This window comes from Neolamprologus multifasciatus, chromosome 7 (genome assembly GCF_963576455.1).
Source record: "Neolamprologus multifasciatus chromosome 7, fNeoMul1.2, whole genome shotgun sequence".
In the NCBI taxonomy this organism is placed as follows: domain Eukaryota; kingdom Metazoa; phylum Chordata; class Actinopteri; order Cichliformes; family Cichlidae; genus Neolamprologus; species Neolamprologus multifasciatus.
Genome location: NC_140445.1, coordinates 27,174,460 through 27,200,240, shown reverse-complemented (window position 1 = coordinate 27,200,240; position 25,781 = coordinate 27,174,460). Strand labels below are relative to the sequence as shown.

The 25,781-nt window shown below is 40.0% G+C and overlaps 1 protein-coding gene across 9 annotated transcripts in view; it reads left to right on the top strand.

Annotated features, from left to right (window-relative positions):
* The window catches only part of rimbp2a (RIMS binding protein 2a), a 68,706-nt gene that overhangs the window by 16,460 nt on the left and 26,465 nt on the right, over positions 1-25,781 (top strand). For 7 of the 9 annotated variants that reach the window (XM_085169060.1, XM_085169056.1, XM_085169057.1 and 4 more), the window contains exons 4-7: positions 16,137-16,226; positions 18,807-18,929; positions 22,944-23,048; positions 23,919-23,969. In XM_085169060.1, the coding sequence (XP_085025186.1) occupies positions 16,137-16,226; positions 18,807-18,929; positions 22,944-23,048; positions 23,919-23,969 (369 nt within the window). The other 2 variants (XM_085169063.1, XM_085169062.1) reach the window with 2 other exon arrangements.

The window sequence follows — 25,781 nt, the reverse complement described above, 5'->3', positions numbered from 1 at the left end:
CAGTCAAGACCTTGCTAAATTAGTGCCACGACTTAAGACATGAAATTGGGAGAAGCAGAGATGAGGGCGGGTCTATTTGGTTGTTCATATTCCAATTGCCAGCGACACCTTTCCTCTGTGGACTCCTGATGTAACCGAAGGCTGTAGCGGTGTTGATTTTTATTCAACAGAGTGGAATTGTGCAGCTCGCCGCAAACACATGCAGGTCCAGGGAGAACGGGGGGAGAGAACGCAGGAGAGAAAAGGAGAAAATGATGGAGGAAGGTTGTTAAGAAGGAGGGTCTTCGGGGGTGGGGTGAGAGAGTGAGAGGAACGGGAGGCTAGGAAAGAGAGTGTGTGGAGAGGGGGCGGAGGAAAGAGAGTAAAAGAGAGAGAGAGAGAGGCCCCAGAGCTGCTACTGATGCTGCTGCTGCCGCTGCTGCAGCCGTTTGACAATTCCCCACCCATACAGAGCGCGGAAGAAGGGAGGAGATCAGAGCAAGGATGAAGAAGGAGTAAGCGACACCTCAGTAAAGATGCTCCTGTGCTAAGCCGGCGCTAACGGTAAATACAAAGCCTTTATCACCACTCTGCTTCCTCTTCAGTGCTGCTGTTTGTCTCCGCATCACCGTCTCGAGTGTGTTTGTGTCTGATTTGGCTCAGTTGAGTCCTATATATAGTGCTCAGGGTTAGCTTAGCCAAGCAGCTGGGGAAAACCTGTCTGTGCAGTGGCTGCAGGAGGAGACAGATGTGCACAGGGAGACGGAGAGGAGGGGAGGATTTGTACATTTTGTCTCTTTTGGGATGTAATGAGAAGAAAGCAACAACCAGCTTCCCGGTTTCCTGGCTGAGGCAGAGCCACCTGTTTGGAGATGTGTGGGTGTGTATGGAGGGGTGAGGGGTGGGGTTACAGTGTATGGTCTAATTGTGTGCTTAGTGCATGATAAGGATATTGTGTGCATGTGTGTTTGCATGGATTTCTGGAGGAGTGCTGCTGCCTTGTGACTGCTGTCAAATGTTAAATCTCATTGTGTGCTTATGTAAGAAATGTGTGTAAAACAAGATGTATAGACACTTGGAAATGCAGGAAGCCAGATAAACAGAAATAGGTGGTGCTACAAATTTGATTTTCGGTGTGTGTGTCTGTGCTTTGGCGTTGTCAGTTCCGGTAACCTGAGCTTTTCCTGGTTGCTGCCTGCTGAGAGGTTGCCAGGTGTTGGTGATGAATATTAACCCACTCATGACTGACTCACGTTTGCTCTCTGCTGGTTGTTTATTCACATGAGCAAAAGTCTCTCACTAAAGGTCTTGGTGTGTCTGTGAGTGCTTGGCAAAGTGATATACTATATACACTATAGTGGCTAAATGGTCTGCAGTCTAATAAAATAATCTTGCAATAAATTCCGCCTTCGTAGAGGCTATAAATGTTTGAGAGAGGTGTTATTTCGTCTGGCTTTCTGGAAGGTTGTAGATTAAGGGGTTATTGAACTACACCACTACTGAGTGGCGTTTCTTTTATTTTGCCCACTGGTTTATGGCAGTGAGGGTAGACTTTAAGTGAGGGTAGTATTTAAATTTATTCACCTCATAATACTTGAAGCACTTCTCTTTTATGCATGAAATCTTCAAAAATAAGTGGCATGTTTAGTGAGCACTGGTGTGACTGCTCTGCCATGTAGGTTGTAAGCAATTAAATCATCCGCCTAATGAATGGGAATGGTTATGCAAAGGTTATGGTAAAAGTTAAATATGATGACAATATGACTGGAAATAAAAACTTAATGTAAAGCGCAATGCTTCTTTTAATCGCCTTGGAATTGTTTCACGATACGAAAACTTGACAGTTGTGTTAAATTCACAGAGCAGAGATTTGAGCCATGAGACAGCTCTCAGACATGAGAGCTATCACTACACTACCAGCTACTTAGCAAATATTGAAATACCTCTTCAGGAAATGTGTTCGAACCTGTATGTGCATATTAAGAACACGTGAGTGTGTTATATACCTTCGTCTTGCATATGTTTGAATATATGGTTGTGTGGGTGGGTGAGACACCAGTGGACGAATAGTGTACTGTTAGCTCTACAGTTTTACTTTACTGCATTTTGTTTTATACATTTGGCATCACTTTTGTTCTCTGTGTACAGTAATTTTGCCTTTTCTGTTCCCTGTGAGGATACGAATGCCTTGCTCTTTTTGCACTATTCCTCCCTGTTTTCTTCTCCTTCTACTTCTTCATCTTCATGCGGCAGGCTGGTCGGCGTTGCCAACCGACATTCAGTTGGATGCCAGAGGGCAAGAAGGAGAGAGATAGAGGAAAGAAGGCAGGGGAAATGAAACATGTGTTTTCAGTCTTACAACTGATTTTCTCTCCTGCTCTTCTCTCGAGATAATCAGGGAGTCTGGCAGCCAAAAGACAGCCTCCTTGACTAATCAAAATGTTCCTCCAGACATACAGGCTCTGCAATAATCCCTATAGTCACAGCCTTGGAGGGGTGTGGCAGCACATATCAATTTTTATGCATCTACTAAGAGAGTAAAACAGCGTATGCCAGCAGACGTGACATACAATCAAATTTATTCTAGACTACATGTCTTTAAATACATACTTGTGCACAATTTCACTTTATTATAAATGAAGAGCCTGGATTACTGGAAATCCACATGATATTCTGTTTGTCTTCAGTGTGTTTTTTGTCATGCATATTTCATATCTTACAGCTGTGTATCTTAATGTGCATCCTCAGTATGGAAGGCTTTTGTTTGCAGTGCTTGTGTGCAGACTCTCAGGGCATAAGATATGTTGCATGTGATAGTTCATTGCTACTTTTTTCATCTTGACACGCCATACCTGAAAGAGAGCAGTTTCTATAGCAACCGCATAAACCGTCACCACACTCCTATCCATGTTGTGTGTGTTCACGCAACATGTGTACCTCCACATGCCCCGAATGCGAGTGAGCGCTGTATTGATTGGTAGCGTATGTGTTGTCACCCAGCCAGCGGGTGGTGGTGGTGGTGGGAGGATGACGGAGATAAAAACAATAAAGGAGCGTTTGTGGGCAGCATTTCAAGATACATAGAAGTTATGATAAAGGAAAGACACAGAGTACTGCAGAGGCAGGAGGGTGGGGCAGTGGAGGAAAGTGAGGGGAGAAAGAGCTAATATCACAGTGGAAAATGGATGTCTCTGAAGTCTAAATACAGACAGTCAAATAAACAAAATAATGAGTAGTGCTTGATTTATGTTGTCATGCATGGTGTGTATTTGCTTCTTTTTTTAAAAGTTATATTCCATCTCATGGAATAAGTAGGTGCAGATTTGTACTTGAGCAGCGATTCGCTTTAGCTGCTTTCTAACTAACTCACTGAGTGTCAGCGTGAGCACTCTGTTTACATCATCAGGTAGTAAAACAAATGTGTTTTTAGTTGTTTTTCCAGCTAGTCAAGATTTACTGCTGGACCTGTTGAAATCTATATCACTGTAACTGAGAATCACTTAAGGACATGTGTAGATGTTCGCTGGATAATATTCCTAAAAGCTTCTGGGACTCTGAGCCAAGTTATACAATGCTGTTCATATTTTTGGCATATTTGTAGGAAAGGGTAGCAGCTTGAGCTTCTCTTTCAAAAAAAACTTAATTTTGTAGGCCTATTTGGTTCTGTATTGGTACATAATCCCAGCGTGACACTGTCAGGCTAGGTGAGCCCTTTGGCAAAGGAACATGCCGATAAAAGCCTGTTAATTCCACATCACTAACAGTCCCCCTACTGTCCCCTCTAAGTTTTTCCCCCCACCTTTCTCGCTGTGTTCAGGCTGCTTTCTCTTTTGATTATACGTCTCTCTCCCAGTCTGTCGTCTCTCTTCCTCTTAATACCGACTTGATTATGCTTAAGCTGTACCAACTGCTCCTATTGAATTCCAAAGCCTTTCAATCAATCAATCAGTCAATCAATTAGTTGTGTAACATGATGAGTAGTATTAGGCTGACTGCCCAATTTCCTTAACTTCTTTAGTGAGTTACAGCTGTTAAATGTCGTTACTATTGGGTGCCAGTATATGTCAGTAGGTGAGCAGGCAATCACTTCCCGCATGACCGGCGAGCAGTGGGCCGGGTTTGAGTCTGACCCACGGCCCTCTGTGGCGTATCTCTCTCCATGCTTTCCTGTCCTGCTTGGTTTTCACTGTCCAATAAAGGCTAAGTGCCATAAAAATGAAGTTCTATTACTTAAACAATACCTATTTAGGTAAGGTTAGCTTTGATTAACAAAAAAATCAGATACTGATTGCAGTTTTTAACTAAATTTCACCTTCCTTCTAATATAAGTATGTAATATTTTAACACCCTCAAAAGTTCTTTTTTACACTCCAAATATCTCCTGTCTTGCTCCTCTATCACTGCTGCATTTTTTTGTCTCTCAGCCATTCTTCTTCTCCCTTTCATTTAGTCCCTAGTGTCGTGTGTCTGGGAAGGCTTGAATGATTAAACATAGGACAGAAACCTTCAGTGAACTGAACATCAAGGGCACCTGGAAGGAGGAAGGAGGGATAGAGGAGTACACAATGTCAGACAGGCGCTCCTGTTTGGACATAGATGACATGACAGGACCTGTGCTTCTGTAAGTGTCACCTATTGCTCTGTGACACTGAGTCCTGCTCAGTAGAGACTTAAGACGCGGTCACATCTACCACACTGTGTTACAGTAGCAGTTGTAAAACTATACTTTTGTCATTGAATCCTAAATCTATTTCTGGAGAAATCAGCGGATGCAAATCAGTCTGTTGTTATGCAGTAAAATCAAAGCCCCAAGAACATTTTTATAACTCAGCGCTGGGAACCAGATGTGCGGTTTTTGCTCAGATGTGAGTGTTGTTAGATTTTTTTTTTTCATCTCACACTCTGAAACAGCTGTGACAAGGCAGAAGTCCAGGGGAGTTTTAAGTGCTGCTTTGCATGTTTTGTTTAAAGGCTAAATGTAGCGGCAGCAGCGCTAATTCTTTGTCCCATGCTGCACTGCAGCTCTTTTGTTGCTCTGCTCACAAAATCAACCATCTGGTGGCTCACACACTGCTAATATAAGAGACAGACTAAGTCTATACCTGCACTATGAAAAAGATTTAGATATAATTCGTTACTTTAATTGCAATTTACAAATAAAGAACTATAACCTAAATAATAACAAACACAAAGGCTACAAAAATTAACTGCTGACAAACATTAATCAGTCACAGAAACGCTGCTAAGTATCTTTCCAAAGTTAAGCAGTCAAGTCAGCTTAACGCTTGATCTCTCATTATTTTAAAAACCAACTTTTGAGGCTGGCTCTGCAGCATACTCTGTTCTGAATTGTACTCAAGAGCTTCAGTGCACAGTGGCAGATAGGTTAAAAACAAAAGTATTATAATCAATTTGAAGCTGTAGTGACAATGGAAAGAAGCATGCACTAATATAACTCATAAAAGTGCTTTGGATGATTTCAAAGTGTCTCCTGGTGAGTATAAAACTGCTTTGCACTATTTACCACTGGATATGTACCTTATATATACTCACAGTGCATGCAGTTACAAATATATTGCATGTGTAAGGGGTCTATGGTTGAAACATTGGTGAAGAAACCTGTGGTGAGGCTCTGCTAATGTATTTTAAGCGTACTGTACATTTTAGCAACTGCACAATGGGGTCAGATCTAAATTATTTAGCATTTTTGTGGTATGTTCTGCTGCAGATTGGGGTCATGTGAGTGTGTGTCTGTGGGTATTGGGTATGTGCATGCTTCATCTCGTTGCTTAGTGTGTGTGTACATGTGAGCAAGTTTTTTAAATTTGGTGTGTGTGTGTGTGTGTGTGTGCGCATGTACTTTTATATTCTGAACATGAAGGTCCACCCAAGCATTATGTGAGCATTAAGTTCCATCCAAGCACATGTAATCCCTAACCAGCTCCTGGGCTCCTCATTAGCATTACACTGACGTTCCTCCGAACTTATTTTCCAACCCTCTGATATTCTCTGCGTGGCCGGAGGGAACAATAGGTCGTGCTCACATCAAATGTGTTATGTCATAAGTGTGACTTGAAGCCTTACTGCCCATGTCAGTCGGGCCTGATTTCACTCTTACTGCCTGCTTCCACATTTTTCCACATACCACACAGACACACACTTCAGTGTTTACACTCCCATGCCTTAATGTTTCCTGTGAGGCATTTGTACTCTTAAGGGAAGCCAGAGTTTCCCCTGGAGGGCTGTGCATGTTCTGTCCAGCTGGATCACAGCATATATAGTTAAGTTTGCACATCTGGGATCACTCTTTTTTCTTCGCCCTGTTAAGATCATTTTCAGACTGAATGCTTTTTTATATCATATACCAGTTTGTGCTTCTGATGCCTATTTTTGGTGAGCACTTGGTGGAAGCCATGGCTGCTACTCTTAATTACATTACAGGACCCTTTGCATATTCTTACTTTCTGGTTCTCCACCTGATGATTTAAGAGCTTTTGTGACCAGAATGGGGTCATAATTAGTATAATATTAAAGCTTAAAACATACTTACATCAAATGTTACCAAACACATTTTTCTGACACTCTGTCTCTTTATGTTCAGCATGCTTATAGCTAAAACAAGTGCAAGCTGTCTGTGCCCAAAGTGTCTTTATCATTTTGTAGTAATCCACAGTTGTAACATCTGTCACAGTTTTGGTTACTGAAATGCTTTGTTTTGGTTGGTGAAATGTGTTAAAAGTAAAGAAAAAGTAAAACTACTGAAAATGATTTCATTTAGGAGAATGTAGCTAGTTCAGTTCAATTCAATCTAGTTATTTGTATATAGCGCCGATTCACAACAACAGTTGCCTCAAGGCAGTTTCTATTGTAGGGTAAAGACCCTACAATAGAAACAACCCCAACAATCAGACGGCCCCCTGTCAGGAAGCACTTGGCGACAGTAGGAAGGGAAAAACTCCCTTTTAACAGAAAGAAACCTCTGGGGTCTGCTGGGGAGAGGAGAAGAGAACAGAGAGAGGCAGGTGTAAACACACAAAAAGTGGAAAGAGATGAGTGAAGAAGAAATGCGCAGTGCATCATGGGACGTTCCCACAGCAGCCTGAGCCTATTGCAGTGTAACAAAGGGATGGTTCAGGGTTACCTGATCCAGCCCTGGTTATGTGCTATATCTAAAAAGGAAGTTTTAAGCCTAGTCTTAAAAGTAGAGAGAGTGTCTGTTTCTTAAATCTGATCTGGGAGCTGGTTTGACAGAAGAGGGGCCTGATAGCTGCTGCAAATTTGGGGAAGTGTGCCCCTGCTGGGTAACAGCTGTAGTTACTTGTTACCTTGCCTCAGGCTTGAAACTTTGAGATGTCTGACGTGAAAAAGTCAACTCCGGTTTGCTGCTGAGTCAAAAGCAAGCACCGTAACACAAATAAACAACTGCAAATACTACAGTTTACAGTATTATCTTAGCTGAGCTCAAGGAGTAAGGAGAGAAGTGGCAAAGTAGCTTGAAGGGTGACGTGAGTGAGGATGTTTTGCCACGTGAAGGAGAAGTTAATCTCTTCTGACTGTAGCGCTGGCCTCTCCCTGCCTCTCCTCTGGTTTTTTCACTGAATAAAACCACGGATGGTCTCCTGCTCTTGGTCCAGCTGATGGAGGTGAGGGTGGTAGCTGTTTGATTTCTGCTTAGAAGGTGAGCAAAACTTTAAACCACATATTCAAGAAGAATCTGTATATGTGCGATTTTACTAAATGCAAAAGACTGTACTGTGATTTCTTCCCTCCAAGAGGATTGTAAATGTGCATAAAATTCTGGTTGCCACATTGAACTGAAGTGGAGCTTTTTGTGTTAAATTTAAAAGTCTGGGACTACATATAGGCTACAGATGTGCAGGAGTGAGTCACATAATTCATGTGCAGACATTTTTTTCAAGCCTTTATTTACACGTGTGTGAAAATTCCCCAGATTGTTACTGTATCGTATGTTAGGACTACTTGCTGTACTAAAGTGACGGAGCGTGTTCATCATATGAGGTATTCTAACTACATGAGCTATTTCGAGGGGTTTAAATGCGTGGGATTCAGTTGAAAGGTCTGCTCTGTGACACAGTGGGCGCAGAAGGGCTTAAGGCTAATATATGCCTGCAGATGCTAGTTATGCAACTCATTCATGCTTGCATGCACACACACGCACACACTTCAGCTCACGCTTCACTGTATTGGTATTACCCCATGCCATCTGTGTCCACAGTTTGCAAATAAAAGAGATGACCTCATAGGTCTTGTGTGACGTCCTATTATGACTGCTCACATGTACACACGGGTTTACACAAACACACACTACTCTCAAAACTAGATTGGCTACTCAATTATGTTTTATGAATGAGGCACTTGTAGCGGCATAATCAGCAGTACAGGTTAGAGAAATCAGCTGAAAATGCTTTGAAACTGACATGTTTACAGCCTCTTTTAAAAATGACATTATGGTATAGTTGCTAAAACAACATTCCATGCTAAGGGAAACAATATTAAGTCAATCTGCGATGCGGCAGAGTTTACAGATAAAATAGCACACATAAACACTACTACGTATCAAATGTTAACGCAAATCATTTGTTGTGAATGGACTGCGCAGTTATAACCCAGCATTTGCTCTTGTGTCATGCCTACCATTCCAAAAGTAATGCACGGTATTAACTGCATTATAAACGACTGATCTCAAAATGCTCTTGAGACTTACTACATTATGCTAAGGAAGCTAATGTTTGGCTGAAGATCAAGTGGGATGGAAGTCACACATTCTCTCACGAAAGGGCAAACACCTATTAAGCTCTTCAGAGGACAAAGCCTGTGTTATACATCATCTTTTATGTTGAAGTGTAAAGCTTGCTAATGCTATACAATAAATCCTCCAAAATGTCCCAGCTTTTCAAAACCAATTCCTTAAGTGGGGGCATACAGTGTCAATGTACAACTGTCTTAAAGTTAACCTTGAGAGTGTGTCCTCTTTTAGACTCTTTTGTGTTATGTTGTAGCTCAGTGCTTTGTAATCGGCACTGAAGTGATTTAGTTGGTTTCTTTTGGTTCAGATGTGCTTCAGGTGCACTGTGGACAGCACTTTTATCTCTCCATAGGTGCTGTCTAACATTTGCTACTCAAGGTTCACTATCTTGTCCAAGGATACTTCAAGGATATGGCATGCAGACCGGAGTAGGCAGGGATCGCTCCCCTGACCTTCCAGTGGGTAGACAGCACCACGGGAGTTACAGTGGCCGTGTTAAAAAGTAAAGTAATACAAGAGTATAAATTTATTACTAAAATTATTAAACCAAACAGATTTATATGCATCCTTGACTCTGAACACTAAACTGAGTTCTTCTATTGGAAATGTTACATATAATATAACATTTCCAAAGATACTTTTTGTATAGTTTAAATCCTACTCTGCTACACCCTAGTTTACACTCTTCTTCGCTGCCTTTGTGAGCACACTGATATCATAATAATGAATGAGAATTTCATGAGAGCTAACAATTACATATATACTGTACTAAATACTACAAGGAAGTAAGAAAAAAAACCTGATGTGTTTCAGCATAAGGCTTTCCTCATGGTTTCTGATACAAGTGGGTGCTGCCAACCATAAAACACAACCAGGACCTAATCAGTAACAGGCACAGGTGGCAACAACTAACACTTTGTCAACATGCAAAACCAACAGTGCGCTCCAACCACCAAATCAACAAAATGTGCACAAAACACTGAAACATACTCACAGACAAAAACAAACCAAACACTTGTATAAAATTCCTTATTTAATCCACCAGGATACACAGTTTGCAAATGATACGTCTAATGATCTTCCCTTTGAAGAAGTTTATGTTTCTCATTGCTCCCTCTTTTCAGTGACATAATGACTCCAATTCCCTTGAACTGTAGACAAAAAATGCCACATCCAGTCAGCTGAAAATGTCTCGCTATAAAGCACCTCTTTCTTCTCTCTTTCTTTCGTTTTTTTCTCTCGATCTTTTTTCCTATATTGCTTTCGTGTTTAGAAATTCGAATCCTTAACTCCCTCTTAGTCTTACTCACATAGCATAACCCACAAGGACGTGTAAGTAAATATACTCCATGTATAGTCCTACAAGTCATCACATTACTCACTTGTATTTTTTTACTCTTGTTGATTTCATTTTGTGTAATAAATGATCGCATATATTACACTGATATGCTACTCTGTCATCTGCTTCCATATCACAGTTGTTTTACAGTGAGATATTAAAGGACTGGTGGCTTGCTTTTGTCTAACGTGGCCCACTGACATACTGTACTTTGAGTGTGATTTAAATAATTGCAGGCTTTTAGAGGTTTTTAAAGGATGAGTTCAAACTGAAATCTTTCTTCAATTAAGTTCATAAATGTTATTTCAAATTTATAGATGTTAAAACCCTTCACATTTTAACCTTAAAGATGTACATAAAAGCAAAACCAGCTGTTCTGTTTTTAAAATTATGATCAATAAAAAAAGTTAAAAGATAACATTTACAGTCTCCAGGTCAGTTTTCAGGGCGTTTGTGCTGGTCTGCATTACTAAAGCTAAGGAGCCGTCCATGGTCCTGACTGCATCAACTATTCAATAGTGGTGAGCTTGATTTTCTTGCAGAAGATGTCAGTGAGGATATAACATTACCAATTTGCTCACTCACTAACCACAAGTACAGAACAATCTCTCTCACACACTCAGTTATTAAGGACAGCTGCATGCATAGATACATTGACTGTAGATGTCCTATTATACCACTCACTCACAACGGCAGTCCAGAGTTTAATGAAGAGATCTGGAGGAAATAATCTGTTTATAATATCTCAAGATTTAAAGAGGACTGAGATAATCTAATGTAGCAAGATATGAATGTTATATATCTTAAACACAGAGGAGAATATGCCTTTTGGACTAGAAAATGGTGTAAAATTTACATTCAGATACGAATGTTTGTCAACAGTGAGGAGAATATAATTTCAGAAACTTAAGCCATGAACTTCTTTTTGCATTTTACTTGTATAAAAAGGTCATGTCTGTAGTAATTACCTATTACGGGCACATCTCTGTTTGTGACTTGCTGCTCACAGTGACGACGGCAGATGTTGTCAGTGTGTCTTTCCGCCCACAGTTAAGTGGAACAAAGTGTTTCCGCCATGACATCTAATTAATGACAATCCTCCTGGGGAAAACAGCACCAATCCTCTACCCACAAGAATCCTATTTAGAGTCAGGAGTAGCCATCCCACAAATCTCTGCAATCATGATTTCATCCCCCATCAATTCTCCATTAGAAATGCATCATCTCCTGGCTTATTTTCTCAAGTATTATTTTGCAACATTTAATATTGCTATTAGGATCCAAAATGTGTTTTTCTAAATTCAGCAAATCCAAGATCACATCCATAAAATCCTATATTAGCTTGCAAAGGATATTTGAATGCTGCATTTAATGTCACTTAATTGTTTTTTTAATTAAAAAACGGAAGGATTTAATCTCTTAAATATTTTTTAAATTATTTGTTATTTCATCAAACACAGCTAAGTGTCCTCTATGATTGACATAAAGACTTATTTGCCATTTTTCTTTTTCCTTTGTAGCCCAGTTTAGATTCAAGTGTGTATGAATCTGAGTAAGTAGATCAAATATAATATACAGTCACTGACTATTTTATTAGCTGGACCTTGCTGGTTATGGTATACGCTGGTCAAAGAGATGGACGTGCAACAATACTCTGGAGGGCTGTGAACTTTAAACAATGGTCAATTGGTACTAAGGGGGCCAGAGTGTGCCAAGAAACTATCCCTCACACCATAATGCCACCAACAACTGAACTTTTAATACAAAGTTGGATGGATCCGTGCTTTCATCTTGTTTACAGTATACCTAATCTGACTCTTGAAATGCTGGAGCAAGAATTGAGACATAACTGACCATGGAAGGTTTTTCCAATATTCTTTTGTCCAATTTTGGTGAGCCTGTGCCTTTTGTGTTGTAACAAGTGGTTATTTGGGTTACTGTTGCCTTCCATTCAGCTCAAAGCATTCTGGCGAATCTCAGATCGACAAGGTATTTTCACTGGATGTTTTCTCATTTTCGGACCATTCTCTATAAACCCAGAGAGGGTTACCAGTAACTCTGCTAATTCTAAAATGCTTATCATATATGCATATCGTCTCATCACCAACAACCATGCCACAGTCATGGTCACTTCTTCCATCTTTCTTCCCCATTCTGATACTCGATGTTTACATGCCTAAATGCACTGAGTCGCTGCCATTAAATATTTCTGTTAACAAGCAGTTAAACTGGTATAGCTAATATATTATCCTGTGAGTTTGATTACTTCTAAGCCACTCTGCTGTATCCTACATTATTGTGGCAGTAAAATGTGGCAGAACAAAAGAATAATATTTTCTTAAAAGGTCATCTTCATGCCTGGGTAAAGATATATTTATAGTCTAACTCACACAATAGTGCAATCATTATAACAAAATAATGTAGCTGCAGCTTGTTTTTTCATGACTTGATGAATCATTGCTTAAAGACACTGTATTTGTCTTATTTGTGGCAGGTGCCAGTTCATTTTTTGGAAATTCTACTATTATGAAGCTCCTAACGAAAGTGTCAACAAGAAAGTATGGTATGAGCCAGTAATATAGATGCACAGAACATTTTGAGAGTTTAGGACCTTGGTGCCTGGCAGCCGTGAGCTAAGGTGGGTTCAGTAGCTAAATTTGTGGTTTTATGGACAGAATGATAATTATGGTGATGGAAGGGAGAGTCTGTATGAGTGTGTGTGGGTGTTGTGTGGTAGGCAATGAGAAATGACAGTATGGAAAGGAAGAAAGAAAGTTACCAGAGTGAATTAGACATTAGCTGTATTGATGCCTCTCCCTTAAGCCAATCCAGCCTCTCTGCATGCACATATGGAACACAGATTTCAAGATTCACACATGCCTGCTACACTTTCACTTGCTCTGCACAGATGTCAGTGCTGTTAAATCCCTGTTAAATTGTGTTTTTTCTTAAGAGTACACCACATTTCCATATCCTTCATATCGTCAAACCAGATTTCTTTGTTTATTTGTGGATATTGGAGGTTTAAATTGGCACGAAAATGTGTGTGTCCTTTGGCTTCGCAGTTTAGCTGTGTGTATACAAGATGTTAGGGAGTGTTAAGCTGAGCTGTGAATGTGTGATTCACTGTAAGTGGGAGGAAGTGGAGAAGCAGACATCATTCCTGAGGCCCATAAAAAGAAGGCTTTAAAAGGTCATTCTCTTTCTTTCTGTGGTTCTTTATTACTCTCTGTCTTTTCTTTCAAACTTTCTTTTCCTTGATGGGAAAGAAGGTTGAGCAAAAGAAAGTTTAGGGTTTCTATTGCTGTCTTCTTTCCAGTTATCTGTACATTCAGTCCATCTCCTCCCCGCCTGTCTTATGGTGTCTGCTACAAGACCATGTCCTGGAGATTTAGTGAAGTGCGTGACTGAGACTGACATCTCCCTGTTTTTCATTTCTGCTTAATTAACAGCAGCATAGCAGGAGGATTTGTAACTGCTGCTGTAGGTGTGGCTCTGTACATTGAAAAACGCTGTAGTCTGCAGGGCTGTGATGTGGCGACATGAGTTACACAATAACAGCAGCAAGTGAACTCACTCACCAGTCTCTGTGTCTTCCTGTCCTTGTCTGTTCTCTATCTCGGTCTTGGTTTGATTGTGTCTCTCTGACATCCCTGGCTGTCACTCTGCCTGCACACAAAGAGATGAATGAATCTGGCTGGCCTCTCACTTTGTCTGTTTTTCTCTCTCCTCCTCTTGTCCAGAGTTTATTGAGTTCCTCGATTTATTGTACTGATAAATTTGATCATAAACCTCTGAGCTCCACAGTCTTTTCTCTTGCAGAAGGTGATACAAAGCTTTGGCCATTTTTTAACTCGTGACAGTCAGGTTCACAAGAGCATATTGCGCTGATGTATTGTGTGTCAATATGCTATTACATAGCGCCGTTAAGCATAATACAAAAGAGAATGTAGATAGACTGAGGTTTGTTATACTAAGCTGTTAAAGGGTAACAAACAATCCAAATGAGAAGCACAACAAAGACAAAACAAATGAGATGGAGAACAAGTCAGTGAAACATACAATAGCACAAAAAATGGTAGACACACACAATCTGACAAAGGCGGGCTCAAACTAAATAGAATACTGTGCAAAAGTTTCCTTTATATTTTGCTAGGAAAATGGAGAATAAGGGCAGTAATTCACTGAAAATGTACAAACATGTGCAGTTTGTACAATTCTAACAAGGTGGAAAGTCAATATTTGGTATGAACACTTTTATTCGTCAACACAGCCTAAACTCTCTTAGGCAAACTGTCTTGTCATTTCTTCTTCTTAGGCTTCTTAAAGGACATCCAGAGCTCTTTTTTGGATGTTGGCTGCCTTTTGATTCATTTTCTGTCAAAATGATCCCACACTGCTTCAGTAAGGTTGAGGTCTGGGATCTGGGGAGGCCAATCCATGTCTGATCTGCAATTTTTCTAAGGACACACTCCACAGCACGCTTTCTTACAGCTAGTTTTTAATGCAAAAATTCTATTTTATGCCTATCAAACTGTGTTATTTTTTTTTATAGATTCAGCTAAAGATATGCGAACAAATCATGTACGTTTTTGACAGTCTACTAATAATTGGTATCTTGCTAAGAGGTACTTATTCAGTTAGTTTGATTGATTCAAAGGTCATTCAACCTAACTTCAAAGTGGATAAACAAACAAAAAAGAAAACACAGCCAATACCAAAAGGAGAACTGATGCTCAAGACGTCTTTAAAAATGACAAGAAGTTATGGCTCTTTGGAAGCAACATATAAAGAAATTATGTTGTGAAGGGTAGCTCAAGACCTCTGTTCAAGGAGGCCAGGTTAAACAGGAACAACTGAAACTAATGAGGAATGACACAATAATAGTAGTAAGTAGTAATATAGTACTTTCAATGCAGGAGAAACAAAGAATAACCCAATATCAGTAAACTTAACATAAACCATTACAAGTGTGTCTCTGCCGTTTTGAATATAAATGTATAGAGGTTGTGTTTCAGTGTATCTGAAATCCAAGTTTACTTTCAAACCTCCCCTGGACAGTAACTGTTGCATTTGGAGACAGCATTTTTAAAAACAAGCCCTGCTCTTTTTCCCAACTAGACATAACAAGAAAATAAAACCTGTCATTAACTCCTGTTGCTTTTTGTTTGAAGACAATGAGGAAAGGCCTTGCTGCTATTATAAATTACTTACCCACATTTTAATGCCGGACTGTTGAGAATGGCAATGAGCAGTATCAGTGAAGTGGTATTACGTGCCAGGATATGAACAGTCGCAGTAAAAATCACTCTTGAATGCGCTGCAGCGTGATAGGAGGAGAGCATTGGCCTAGTTTGAGTCTGGCGTAATTATGTAATGCTTGAGTACCTGCAGCACCAGCAGCATGACAACTTCTGAATGTAGAGGGAGCAGACAGGAACTGCACATCACTTTTCAATCCTTTTACGTGGTTTGCAAGTTAATCTCGTCTTTAGCTAGGAGGGTTTTACTGACATTGTGCGCACGATTGCTTATTTAGTACTCGACTAACATTCTGGGACTCCCTTGTTACATCTTCTTCTCCTCACTTTAGTTTTTTTCCCCCTATTTCTCCCTCAGATATTTTCTTGCTTCCTGTTGCTCTTTCTCACAATTCCAATTTTCTTCATTTCTCCCCCCACCCACCCCATTTTCCTCTCTTTCTTTCTTCCTATTCCCTCATCTTTTTCAGCTTTCACCCTCCATTCCTAAAGCCACATACCAAATGGAGGGTGACAGTATGCAGCTGTGGGTTTTGTCCTCCAGACGGCATCTTAGAAAAAGATTATCCACACAAACACACACACACGCACACACACGCAGATGCATACATATGGAGGGAGCGATCGACGCTAACCTAACCTTGCTTAGGTCGCTTCTTTCACTTATATAATAATTTTAAGGTGGAGTTTTGCTGTGTGGCTTGCACTCAGATATAAATTTCTTTGTAAGCAGGAGGATAATGGAACAAGACAACCAACTCTTTCTTTGTTGCTTTCTCTTCCTTCTCAGAAAGCAAAGCTCCATGCTGCCTTGCAGGAGAAAAATCGTTTGAACCTTGAGTTGATCAACCACCATCTGAAGGCATCCAAGTATGACCAGGTGAGAAATTCACACATGTACTGTGCAAGTATGCATTGGAAGTACACACACAGGAAAATGAAAGAAATCAGTGAATGAGCTTGGTATGATCTGTTTTTCTGTATCAACGATGCAGGAAAAGAAACGCACACACAGTGGCTTTGAGAAAAAGGAGCAGTCATATGATGGAACTTGTCCATCTTGTCAGATCAATATATCAGATTGATTTCCAAATATTAATAGTGTTGAGCCACAATTTTTTTTTATGTTTTGGTAAATGGTAAATGGCCTGTATTTATATAGCGCCTTTCTAGTCCCTAAGGACCCCAAAGCGCTTTACATATCCAGTCATCCACCCATTCACACACACTCACACACTGGTGATGGCAAGCTACATTGTAGCCACAGCCACCCTGGGGCGCACTGACAGAGGCTTTCATTTATATAACTGTTCTTGAGCAATAGTTCTTCAGGGTTTCTGAAGGTCTGTTTTTCACTGGACATTGGCTTCTTTTTCACTCATTTTCAGTCCTGTCCTCGTTCCTGGCTTTTTTCATTCACTCATTTCTTTAGGTGAATCTACAAAAGAAAATAACACATATACCAGACAGAAATGGTCTCAGTGGAAGAATGGCTATTAAGACACCATTCTTAAGCAAGGAAAACACAATGGAAGCTCTCTCATGGTTTGGGCCTACAATTCAAAATGTGTCAGATTTTGGTCCAACTTCGAAAGCATTTAATTAGCTACAGCTTAATTTTTCAGCATGACAATGATCCTGAACACACTGTCAATAAAAGGAAAAAAGTAAAACACCTGAATAGAAAAACACACAAATGAATATTATCAGTCATGGATTGACCTCCTTGGAGCTGTTATTGAAGCATTGTGGGATCATCTTGACAAAGAACAGAACCAGACGCCAACATTCAAAGAATAGCTTGAAGAAGAAGCCTGGAGAACTATTCCTGAAGACTGCTTGAAGAAATCACTAGAAAGCTCACCTAAGTTTTTGTGCTAAAGAATAAAGACAGTCATACCAACTATTGACTTTAACCTCATTAGAATTGTGCAAACTCTATTTTGCCTTATCTACTGTATTTCCACGTATGTTTGGACGTGTTTCAATTAATTGCTGCACCTATCTCCAATTTTTCTAGCAAAATAAACAGAAAAAAGGGTTGGCTCAAAACATGTGACGTGTTGTACACACACACACACACACACACTACTGCTACTTTCCCTTTCCTAATATTGTCCTTTACTAATGCTGGCTCCCTGGTTTCCTGACTTCACATACTGATACATACGCATGCACACAGACCCATAAAGAGAGACAGTGACCGTTTGTGATGGTAGGCGATTAGCTGCTCTGGCACTAATTGTGACTTTCACAGAGGGGACAGATCTGACATGTGTCCAGGGACTCTGCTCGGAGCTTTTGCTCCAAAGTGTCACAGAAAACGATGCCATCTGTTCACCGACAAGGTGGCCACGGAGATGAAAAGAAAGTGGGGCAAATGTGTCCTGCCACATATACTGTATAACTGAGTGTGATTGGCTTGTAAGGGCAATTAAGACAAAGGCACAGTGAAAATGTATTTATGTGTGCATAAATAGATGAAAGGGGGAGAAGAGAACGACAGAAGCTAAGAGTAAGAAATGAAGAGACGGGAAACAAGACAGGGGATGTGATTAGAGAATCAGAGTACATAAATTGCATTTGCTTCGTAGGATCTTTGATAGATTAGAGAGAACTGATCAACTTAACTATTTTGTATTTATCACAGAAGCAGTGTTATTTTGATTGCTCAGAGTCGTTAGTGGTAACTTTTATTTTAGCGACTGAGTTTTTAAGAAATATCAGAAATATAACTCATTAAATCGAAATGTTAAGCAAAGAATGTTGAATAAAAAACTTCTTTGCTTGTCTGGTTTAATTGGTAACATCAGCAGTGACACAATTGATCTCTAAATAAAATGATTAGATAAAATAGAAATATTCATCCGTGTTAAGCCGCATGTATCTTTGATGTACTTCTAAATGTTATTTTTGTGAGTAAGCTTATCTATTGTGTCTCTCATCTCATGCTAATTAATGAGATGATAGGTGTGGTTCAGCTCAGTCCTTTGAGGAACCGGCTTAGCTCAAGGCCTCTGACCGATGAAGAGACGAGCGGCAGAAATGCTCAAGTCAGCAACGCTGTCTCATCAACGCTAAATGGAAATGTGCTGATTAATTTCTCTTCAAACTGTGAACTCTCAATCAACCCTCGAGCCACAAAAATGCAGCCTCTATTCATAAATGTGAAAAGTAGGTCTGCTGCAAGAACAAACCTCATAAAAATTGCATGCTTGTTTGGCTCTTTATAAAACAGACTGCATTTTGAGACTCTTCAAGTAAAACGACGACGCAATTAAAGTGTTTTCTTTCTTCGCTTTGTTGTGGTTTTCTCTTTGCCTCTTTCGCTGCTGACCTTTTTTTCTTTTCCACCCACAGTTATTCAAATTCATGTTTTAACAATCCACTTAACCTTCGCTTGTTTCTCATCTAGCCCTTCGTTGTGTCTGTGCTCAATTCATGATTCGAATTCTTGCAGGTGCAATCCGACTATGATCGGCTGAGACAGACTTTTGCTGTAGTGAGTCAGGAGAGAGACGTGGCCCAGGAGCAGAGGAGCCAACTACAGGACAAAGTGGATAACCTGGAACACGTTTTAAAGGTGGAACAATTTTTTTTTGCCTTAATAATATCAGATTTGAGTTCCTCTGTGCTATTTGACCACACATAAACCCCTGGACTAAAGATTTCACTCATTTCTTGTATAAATTTTATTGTCTTACCTACTTTTTGCACAGATTTCAGATTTAATTACCTGTAATTATTATTCAGTTTCTATGCATTTATTTGAGTCTAAATTTAGTTCAACAGACCACTAAACAATCTGTCTGTAAAGTCAACCACACACCTGTTGTACCTATGAGTAGAAGATGTGATGACCCAAGCCTAAACCACCTTTTCTTGCTTCTTTTTCTCCATTACATCAATCCATCTCACTCCATTTCTCCAGCATTCCCATCTTCACCCTGATAGTCCACCATGTGCTCACTTCAGTAGTCCTCACACCAGTCATGATAACTGATTTTTCAGGCCCAGTTTTACTATGACTCTTTTGGAAATATTCCCATTTCCCATGCATTTGTGTCCTCAGAAAACCTGAGAAGGAAACTGAGGCAATACATGAGGTGGAGTGTCACCGGCTTCATGGAAAGGCTGTTTTCTTTATTGTGTTCTGGTTTGCCAATAGTAATCAGACACAGTCTCGCTGCACTGCGAGAGGGACTCTCATTACAAATCCTCGCCTCCCTGCATCTCCTATCGATTGTGTGTCTGTCAGGATATTTGAGAGCGAAATGTACCCGCATGAGAAAAACTGACCAGCTCCCCGATACAGCAGAGAAAGCTTTGTCACTTTCTCATTGTGCATTGATTATGGAGACAAAGAAATAATTTAGAGAAAATTACACAGGATAATGTGGGTGGAGAAAGCAGAGATGGTAGAAACACAGTGTGAAAGAACAGAAAAAGACCTGGTTCAAAACTAATGAGATGCAGCACTGTCTGTATTATTTTTAATCATATAATCTGATAACAGAAGTTTTCTTTTTGTTGTTTGTTTTGGTCAAAGTCTGGTATCAAAGTTAGAACACAAGGTGGGAGGAAATAATTATTTGATCCCCTGCTGAATTTGTAAGTTTGCTCACTTACAAAGAAATGAAAAGTCTCCACTTTTTATGGTAGTTCAGTGTTAATGCAGGCAGACAGAATATCAACCAATTATCCAGAAAAGAATAGACATTTGATCCTCTTCAATCCAGCCAGAATTCTGGCGCTCACCGATTGGCTGTGTTTGGGTCTGGAGCTCCATGCAAGATCCTGCCTCGTGGGGTGAGAATGATCGTGAGAAAGGTGGTGGATCAGACCAAAACTACATGGGAGGCGTTTGTTAATATTCTAAAGGCAGTTGAGACCACAGTCACTGAGGACACCAATGGTAACACATTTTGGCATAATGGATTAAAGTCTTGAAGCAACTGTAAGGTCCCCCTGCTCAAGGCCACATGTACAGGCCCGACTTAAGTTTGCCAGTGAACATCTAAATGATCCAGAGATGGCTTGGGAGGCAGTGCTGTGGAGAGATGAACCCAAAATCAAGCTCTTTGGCATCAACTTGTTTGCCAAACACGGAGGTGGAAACATATTCTTTTGGGACGTTTTTCTCCAAAGGGTGCAAGACAACTTTACCACATTTAGGGGCCAGTGGATTGGGCCTTGTACCACGAAATCTTGGATGAGAACTTAGACAGCAAGAACACTAAAGATGGGTTGTGGATGGATCTTTCAGCATGGTAGTGACCCAAACCATACCACCAAGGTAACATAGGAGTGGGTAAAGAAGGAAAACTTCAAGGTCATGATCTCTTAGCCCTGCGATGTTTGGAAACCTGGTAACCAACTACAAGAAATGCTGCTGTGCTTGCCAACAAGGGTTTCTCCACAGAGTACTAAGTCATGTTTTCCTCATTTCATTCAATGTCATGCAAATCAATTTATAATTTTCACATAATTTGTTTTTTCAGGATCTTTGGTTACTATTCTGTGTATCCATTAAAATGGAACTACTATAAAAATTAGAGACTGTTAATTTCTCTGTGAGCAAACATACAGAGGTTCAAAAACTGCCGTCTTTAAAGAGAGCAACCAATTTAACTAGGAAACAGATTTTTTTTTTTTTTAAAAGAAAAAAACTCACAATATTGTATTTAGTAGGTTTTTTTTCTTATCTGTGGCCACGGCTCATGTTACACTTACAAAACAGAGTTGAAGATGGTAAGATTTTCATTGGGTGATCAGAAGGGACAGGATTAGAAATGAAAACAAACATATAACCTAATAATCTGCAGTGACATCAGACCTTTGTTAGACATGTATGTGTGTCAACAGAGGTAAATCCAGAGTGTAGTCTTAAAAATTGTGAATTATAGTATTATAGTATAGTATATGGTATAGAATTATAGCGTGATTATAGTAATGTGATGGAGAGCTGACCATTATCAGCCCGTGATTTATCTTCCAGTTGGATTTTGGGGACCTCCTGGATTTTTTTTGGTACACTGTTGACAGATGTTTCTAATTTGCCAGTGTCTTCCTCCTCATTCAGTAGAGACACAACCAGTTTATTGATGTTGACAAGTGAGACTGTCCCGAGGAACAGCCAAAGCATTAGCTCCAAATAAAGTCTGAAACTTCTCAACAGCAAATATCAGGTCAAGCTTGAAGTTTTTGACAACAATTTTAAGTCAGTTCATAAGACATCATGAGTTTTATAGGCAGTCAGTTGCATTTTTTTTTCAGGTGCCTGATGTCATGTGCTTTTAATGCCCAGTTAAATAGAGTCTGTTTTGATTCTTGTCTCTAATAAGTCAGCATCTTTCTTTTGCTGTTTCAATCCAGTCTTAGTCAACTTTTCAAGGCCTCGAGTCCACATCAAGCAGTGTAGGCCTTGGATAACTCTGCAGTAGTCCAAGGTTTGGAGCTGTTTGAAATTGTAATAAGTTAACCAAAGCAGATAAAGTGAAGGATCGCAGATCTTTTTAAAAGGACAAAACGAGGTGTTTAAATGCAGGCGTGACCATTGGTTCCCGTGTGAAAAAGCAAGGGTTAAAAAAGCAGTTTCACTAAGGATCCAGTGACAGCCTCTCAGCTATCCCGGTCCTCTGCAGCTTAGAGCTTCTCCATGATTATGCAAAGCAGCGACTGGCTGCTCAGGACACCTCAAAGCCACTCTGGGAGGTAAAGAAGATTTTCTTTTTTCAAGGGAGAAAGAACAGGGAAAAAAAATATGAATGTCAGAGCTTTCTAAGCTGTCTTTTCTTCTTAAGCTCACAGAGACATCCTATGGCCTTAATTCTGTTTCTGCAAGATGTGGCAGCTGGTTGTGACTTCATGCATAGATACTGTATGGTCATGACTTGGCTAATTTGGCAAAGGGTAGATTTGGATCAGGAGCGACTATGCGTGACAGCTTTGTGTAAGTCAGTGCAGACTATAGAGTATGTTTGGTGCAAGAGATATATATGTTACAGAAGCCAGTGTTACTTAATGCTCTTCTCTTCACGTACCTTGCCTCTTAAGTGACATCGTATGTGAAGGTGCAAAATCTTTCAACTTTAAACAACCAACATATAATGTGCTAATTACTAAGCGTAATGGGCTGCTAGTAGGCAGATCTCTAAACTGTCATATAGAAGCAAGCTGTTTTCTTCTACTTCAGCCTTAGATAAACTAGGTGGTAATTGGTATTAATATTTTTATCCAACTCTTGGCAACCTTTCAAATGAATTGCTTGGTTTAATCTTTGAGGATTAGGCAATGCTTCACTTCAATTTGTGGGATTTATTACACTGAAGCTGATGCAACAACACTGTGGCTATTCCTATTTTTCAAGCAGTCCTCATTTTTCCTCAGACATGGATGCAATGTTGCTAAATCAGGTGGACAGGGCTCAGAATCCTCAAAAGCTCTTGCCAGAGTGGTAGAGAGAATAGATTTACTCGATGACATTGAAATGTGAGAATACTGTTTTCAATGAAAGATTGCAGCTGGGTAATTTATTATTTTTGCAGTAGTGTTAGAAATAATCTCTCCTCCTTCTGCTTCCTCTGTTTCTTCCTAGCATATGCATGAGGCTGTAGAGCTAAAGCAACAGTTGCAGACAGAGCATGAGCAAGCCTTGGTGGCCCTTCATACCAAGCAGAAGGAGATCAATCAATTGCAAAAGGTATGTTTAAAAACCGCTTTAAGTCTATTCTTTTAATGCTTTTGGCAGTATCCCTCCTTGGTTATCGACTTTTGTGTAGTGAATTTATGCCAAAGGTCTTTGTTTGGATAATGATGTGTCTTGAGCCACTTTATGCTGAATCACTGCTACTGTATCAGAAAATACAGATACCTCATATAGCCCGCCCCAAAATCAGCAGATGTGATTACAAATGCAGCCATGGTCCCTTTGATCGTGTGATGAAGAACACGGCTAAAAATGTTGCCTTTGTAGTTGCTGATATATTTGTACACATTACAAATATCTTGCAGCATGAAGATCTGACCTGTTGTGGTTGTTTTATTCTTTTTTGATATTTCGTAAAACAGAATATACATGTGTGCATGTGTTCCTGCTTACTGTTTCCTTCCTGACTGAAATAATATCAAATACCTTCTGGATTAGACCACAAGTCTAACATGATGAAAAGTGTCTCTTTCTCAGAAGTCTATGTGGTTTGTTTGTCTCATTTTGGTCCCATTTTTGCATTGATGTTTGTTCAAAAGAGAATCATTAATGTTCAAAAAGATGCAGATCATTCAAACTGAGACAAATTGATTTGCACAGTCGCTCAAGAGTGGGTTTAATTTCGCTGCCTTTAACAGCCAGTACTTGGACACTAACATGTCCTAAAATAAGCCAGTTGCTTTTTATTGGAGCTGTACCATCAGAAGTAGGCATCTCTTCAAGTACCAGCTCTGTTTGATGAACCAGTGAGGATCCGCCAGGGTATTGCGTTGACAGTATGTCAGCTGTGTACTGTCTATTCTACCTCATGGACTGTGATCACAGTGTCAGCTGTCATTGTGTGTTTCTGTGTGTTCTCTGCAGGCTTGGGTTCAAACTGACCAAGAGCATGAGGAAGCAGTACACCTGTTAGAGGTACAGTAAGCTGAACGAACCCTTATGTTTCCCGGATTGCTGTGTTTCTTAAACATAGTGGAGCTTTCTGTTTTAACCAGGCGAATCAAAACACATCCTTAAGATGGTTCATGTAGTATTGGGTCAGTTTTCCAGATGAAATAAGGGGAAACATGGATAAGTTGGTGATGAAGCTCTCCTTTTTGGAACATATGAAAAAGACTTGAAGCTTGTCTATGTATCAAGTTAGCTGCTGTAAAACACCCTGTCTGGCTCTACTAAGGCACCCAGTGCTTTGAACTAGCCTTGAACTTTTAGCTTCAGTTTTAGCTTTATGGCTATTTCCATCTTCTTTTTTGGAGCAGGAAGTGGCCATATTTAAATGAGATAGTGGAGTGTTAAATTATAAACTAATGCCAGTAATCTTGATTGTATATATCATATCTATGGGTGCAGTGTGGAGACTTCTTCGATTGTTTTATAGTATAACAACTGCACAGCAAGCTATATTATTTGTCTGATATATTAAAAGTACTGTAAGAGGCACAGACACACCACAGAGATGGTCAAAATGTCCAACGCTCTAAAAGTGAGAATTTTAGGCTATGTCCACACGTACAAGGGTGTTTGCTAAAACTGACATTTTTCTGAGGTCATTTTGAAAAATATCTCAGTCCAAATGTAAACGCAAAGAGCGATCTACTGTCTGTCAAGAACATGCCAAAGCAACAGGCGGCGATATAAACGTAACTGGGAGGAAATGTTAGCTAATCAAAAGCCAACAATCTGACATAAAAAAGGAGATGAAAGCGCACACCTTTTATGTTGCAAGACAGACAGTTTTCTTGTCCAACATTCAATTGTGTAAATGCAGAAACTTGAGGGTTTTTTTTTTGTTATTTAAATCTTCACCCCAGCAGTTTGTTTTTTTTTTTTTTTTAATGTCTGTTTCCAGTGCAGTTCTTAAGATATTTTAGCCTGGGCTAACATCAACCAACACTGCCATCCTCAGAGCATTTCTACATTTGGGGCTAAAATAAAATAAAATAAGCGAGGTATATTTGTCAAATGAATGTATTAGATTAACTGCGTGACTCACACCCACACCATTTTCAGTAATCACCTCACCTCTGCTGAGCCTGAAATTGAACGCAGAGACGCAGGAAATTATTTAAATTAAGTAAATTGAAAAGTGACGTTTATTGGACTAACTAGTGCATTTAAACTGGCAAGACATTAGAGAGATGTTAAAAAAGGCACCGTCTGCACACGCCTACGTAGGCCTTCAACGACGTCTAATCAGGCTAATTGAAAACAGCTGCGTGGGTGGACAAGCAGGGTTTTAATGTGGAGCCATACGACGCAAACGAAGCACAAGTTTATTCCAAATTTGAACTTATGACACATGGGTACCGTTGGGGTTCTGGACTCTCTTCTAATGAAGTCCCATAAGTAAGTTCCCCCCGTCTCTCTTCCAGCAAAACGCTTGGCTACACTATTGTGTAGTTTTTTTTTTCAGTACTCCACACCAGATTGTGACTCATACATCAGACTAGTCAGACAATAGCGTATCCTTTGTGCTTGCGGTCACATTTCTGCCTCTATCTTCTTATCCAGGTTGCTTTTGTTATAGCGCTCCAAACGTTTCTGTTTAGTAGTCGCGTTGTCACGCGTTGCATTGACGCTTTACGTGGCCCCCCCGGTGGTAATCGTTGACCCGCAGTTTCATCACAGACTTCTACTCAAAATTATTTTCTCGTCTTACTTTAAATCCTTTTGCTACGAGAATACGTCGCAGACTCCTTTGTGTGCGGCTCATATGAGGTCACGTTA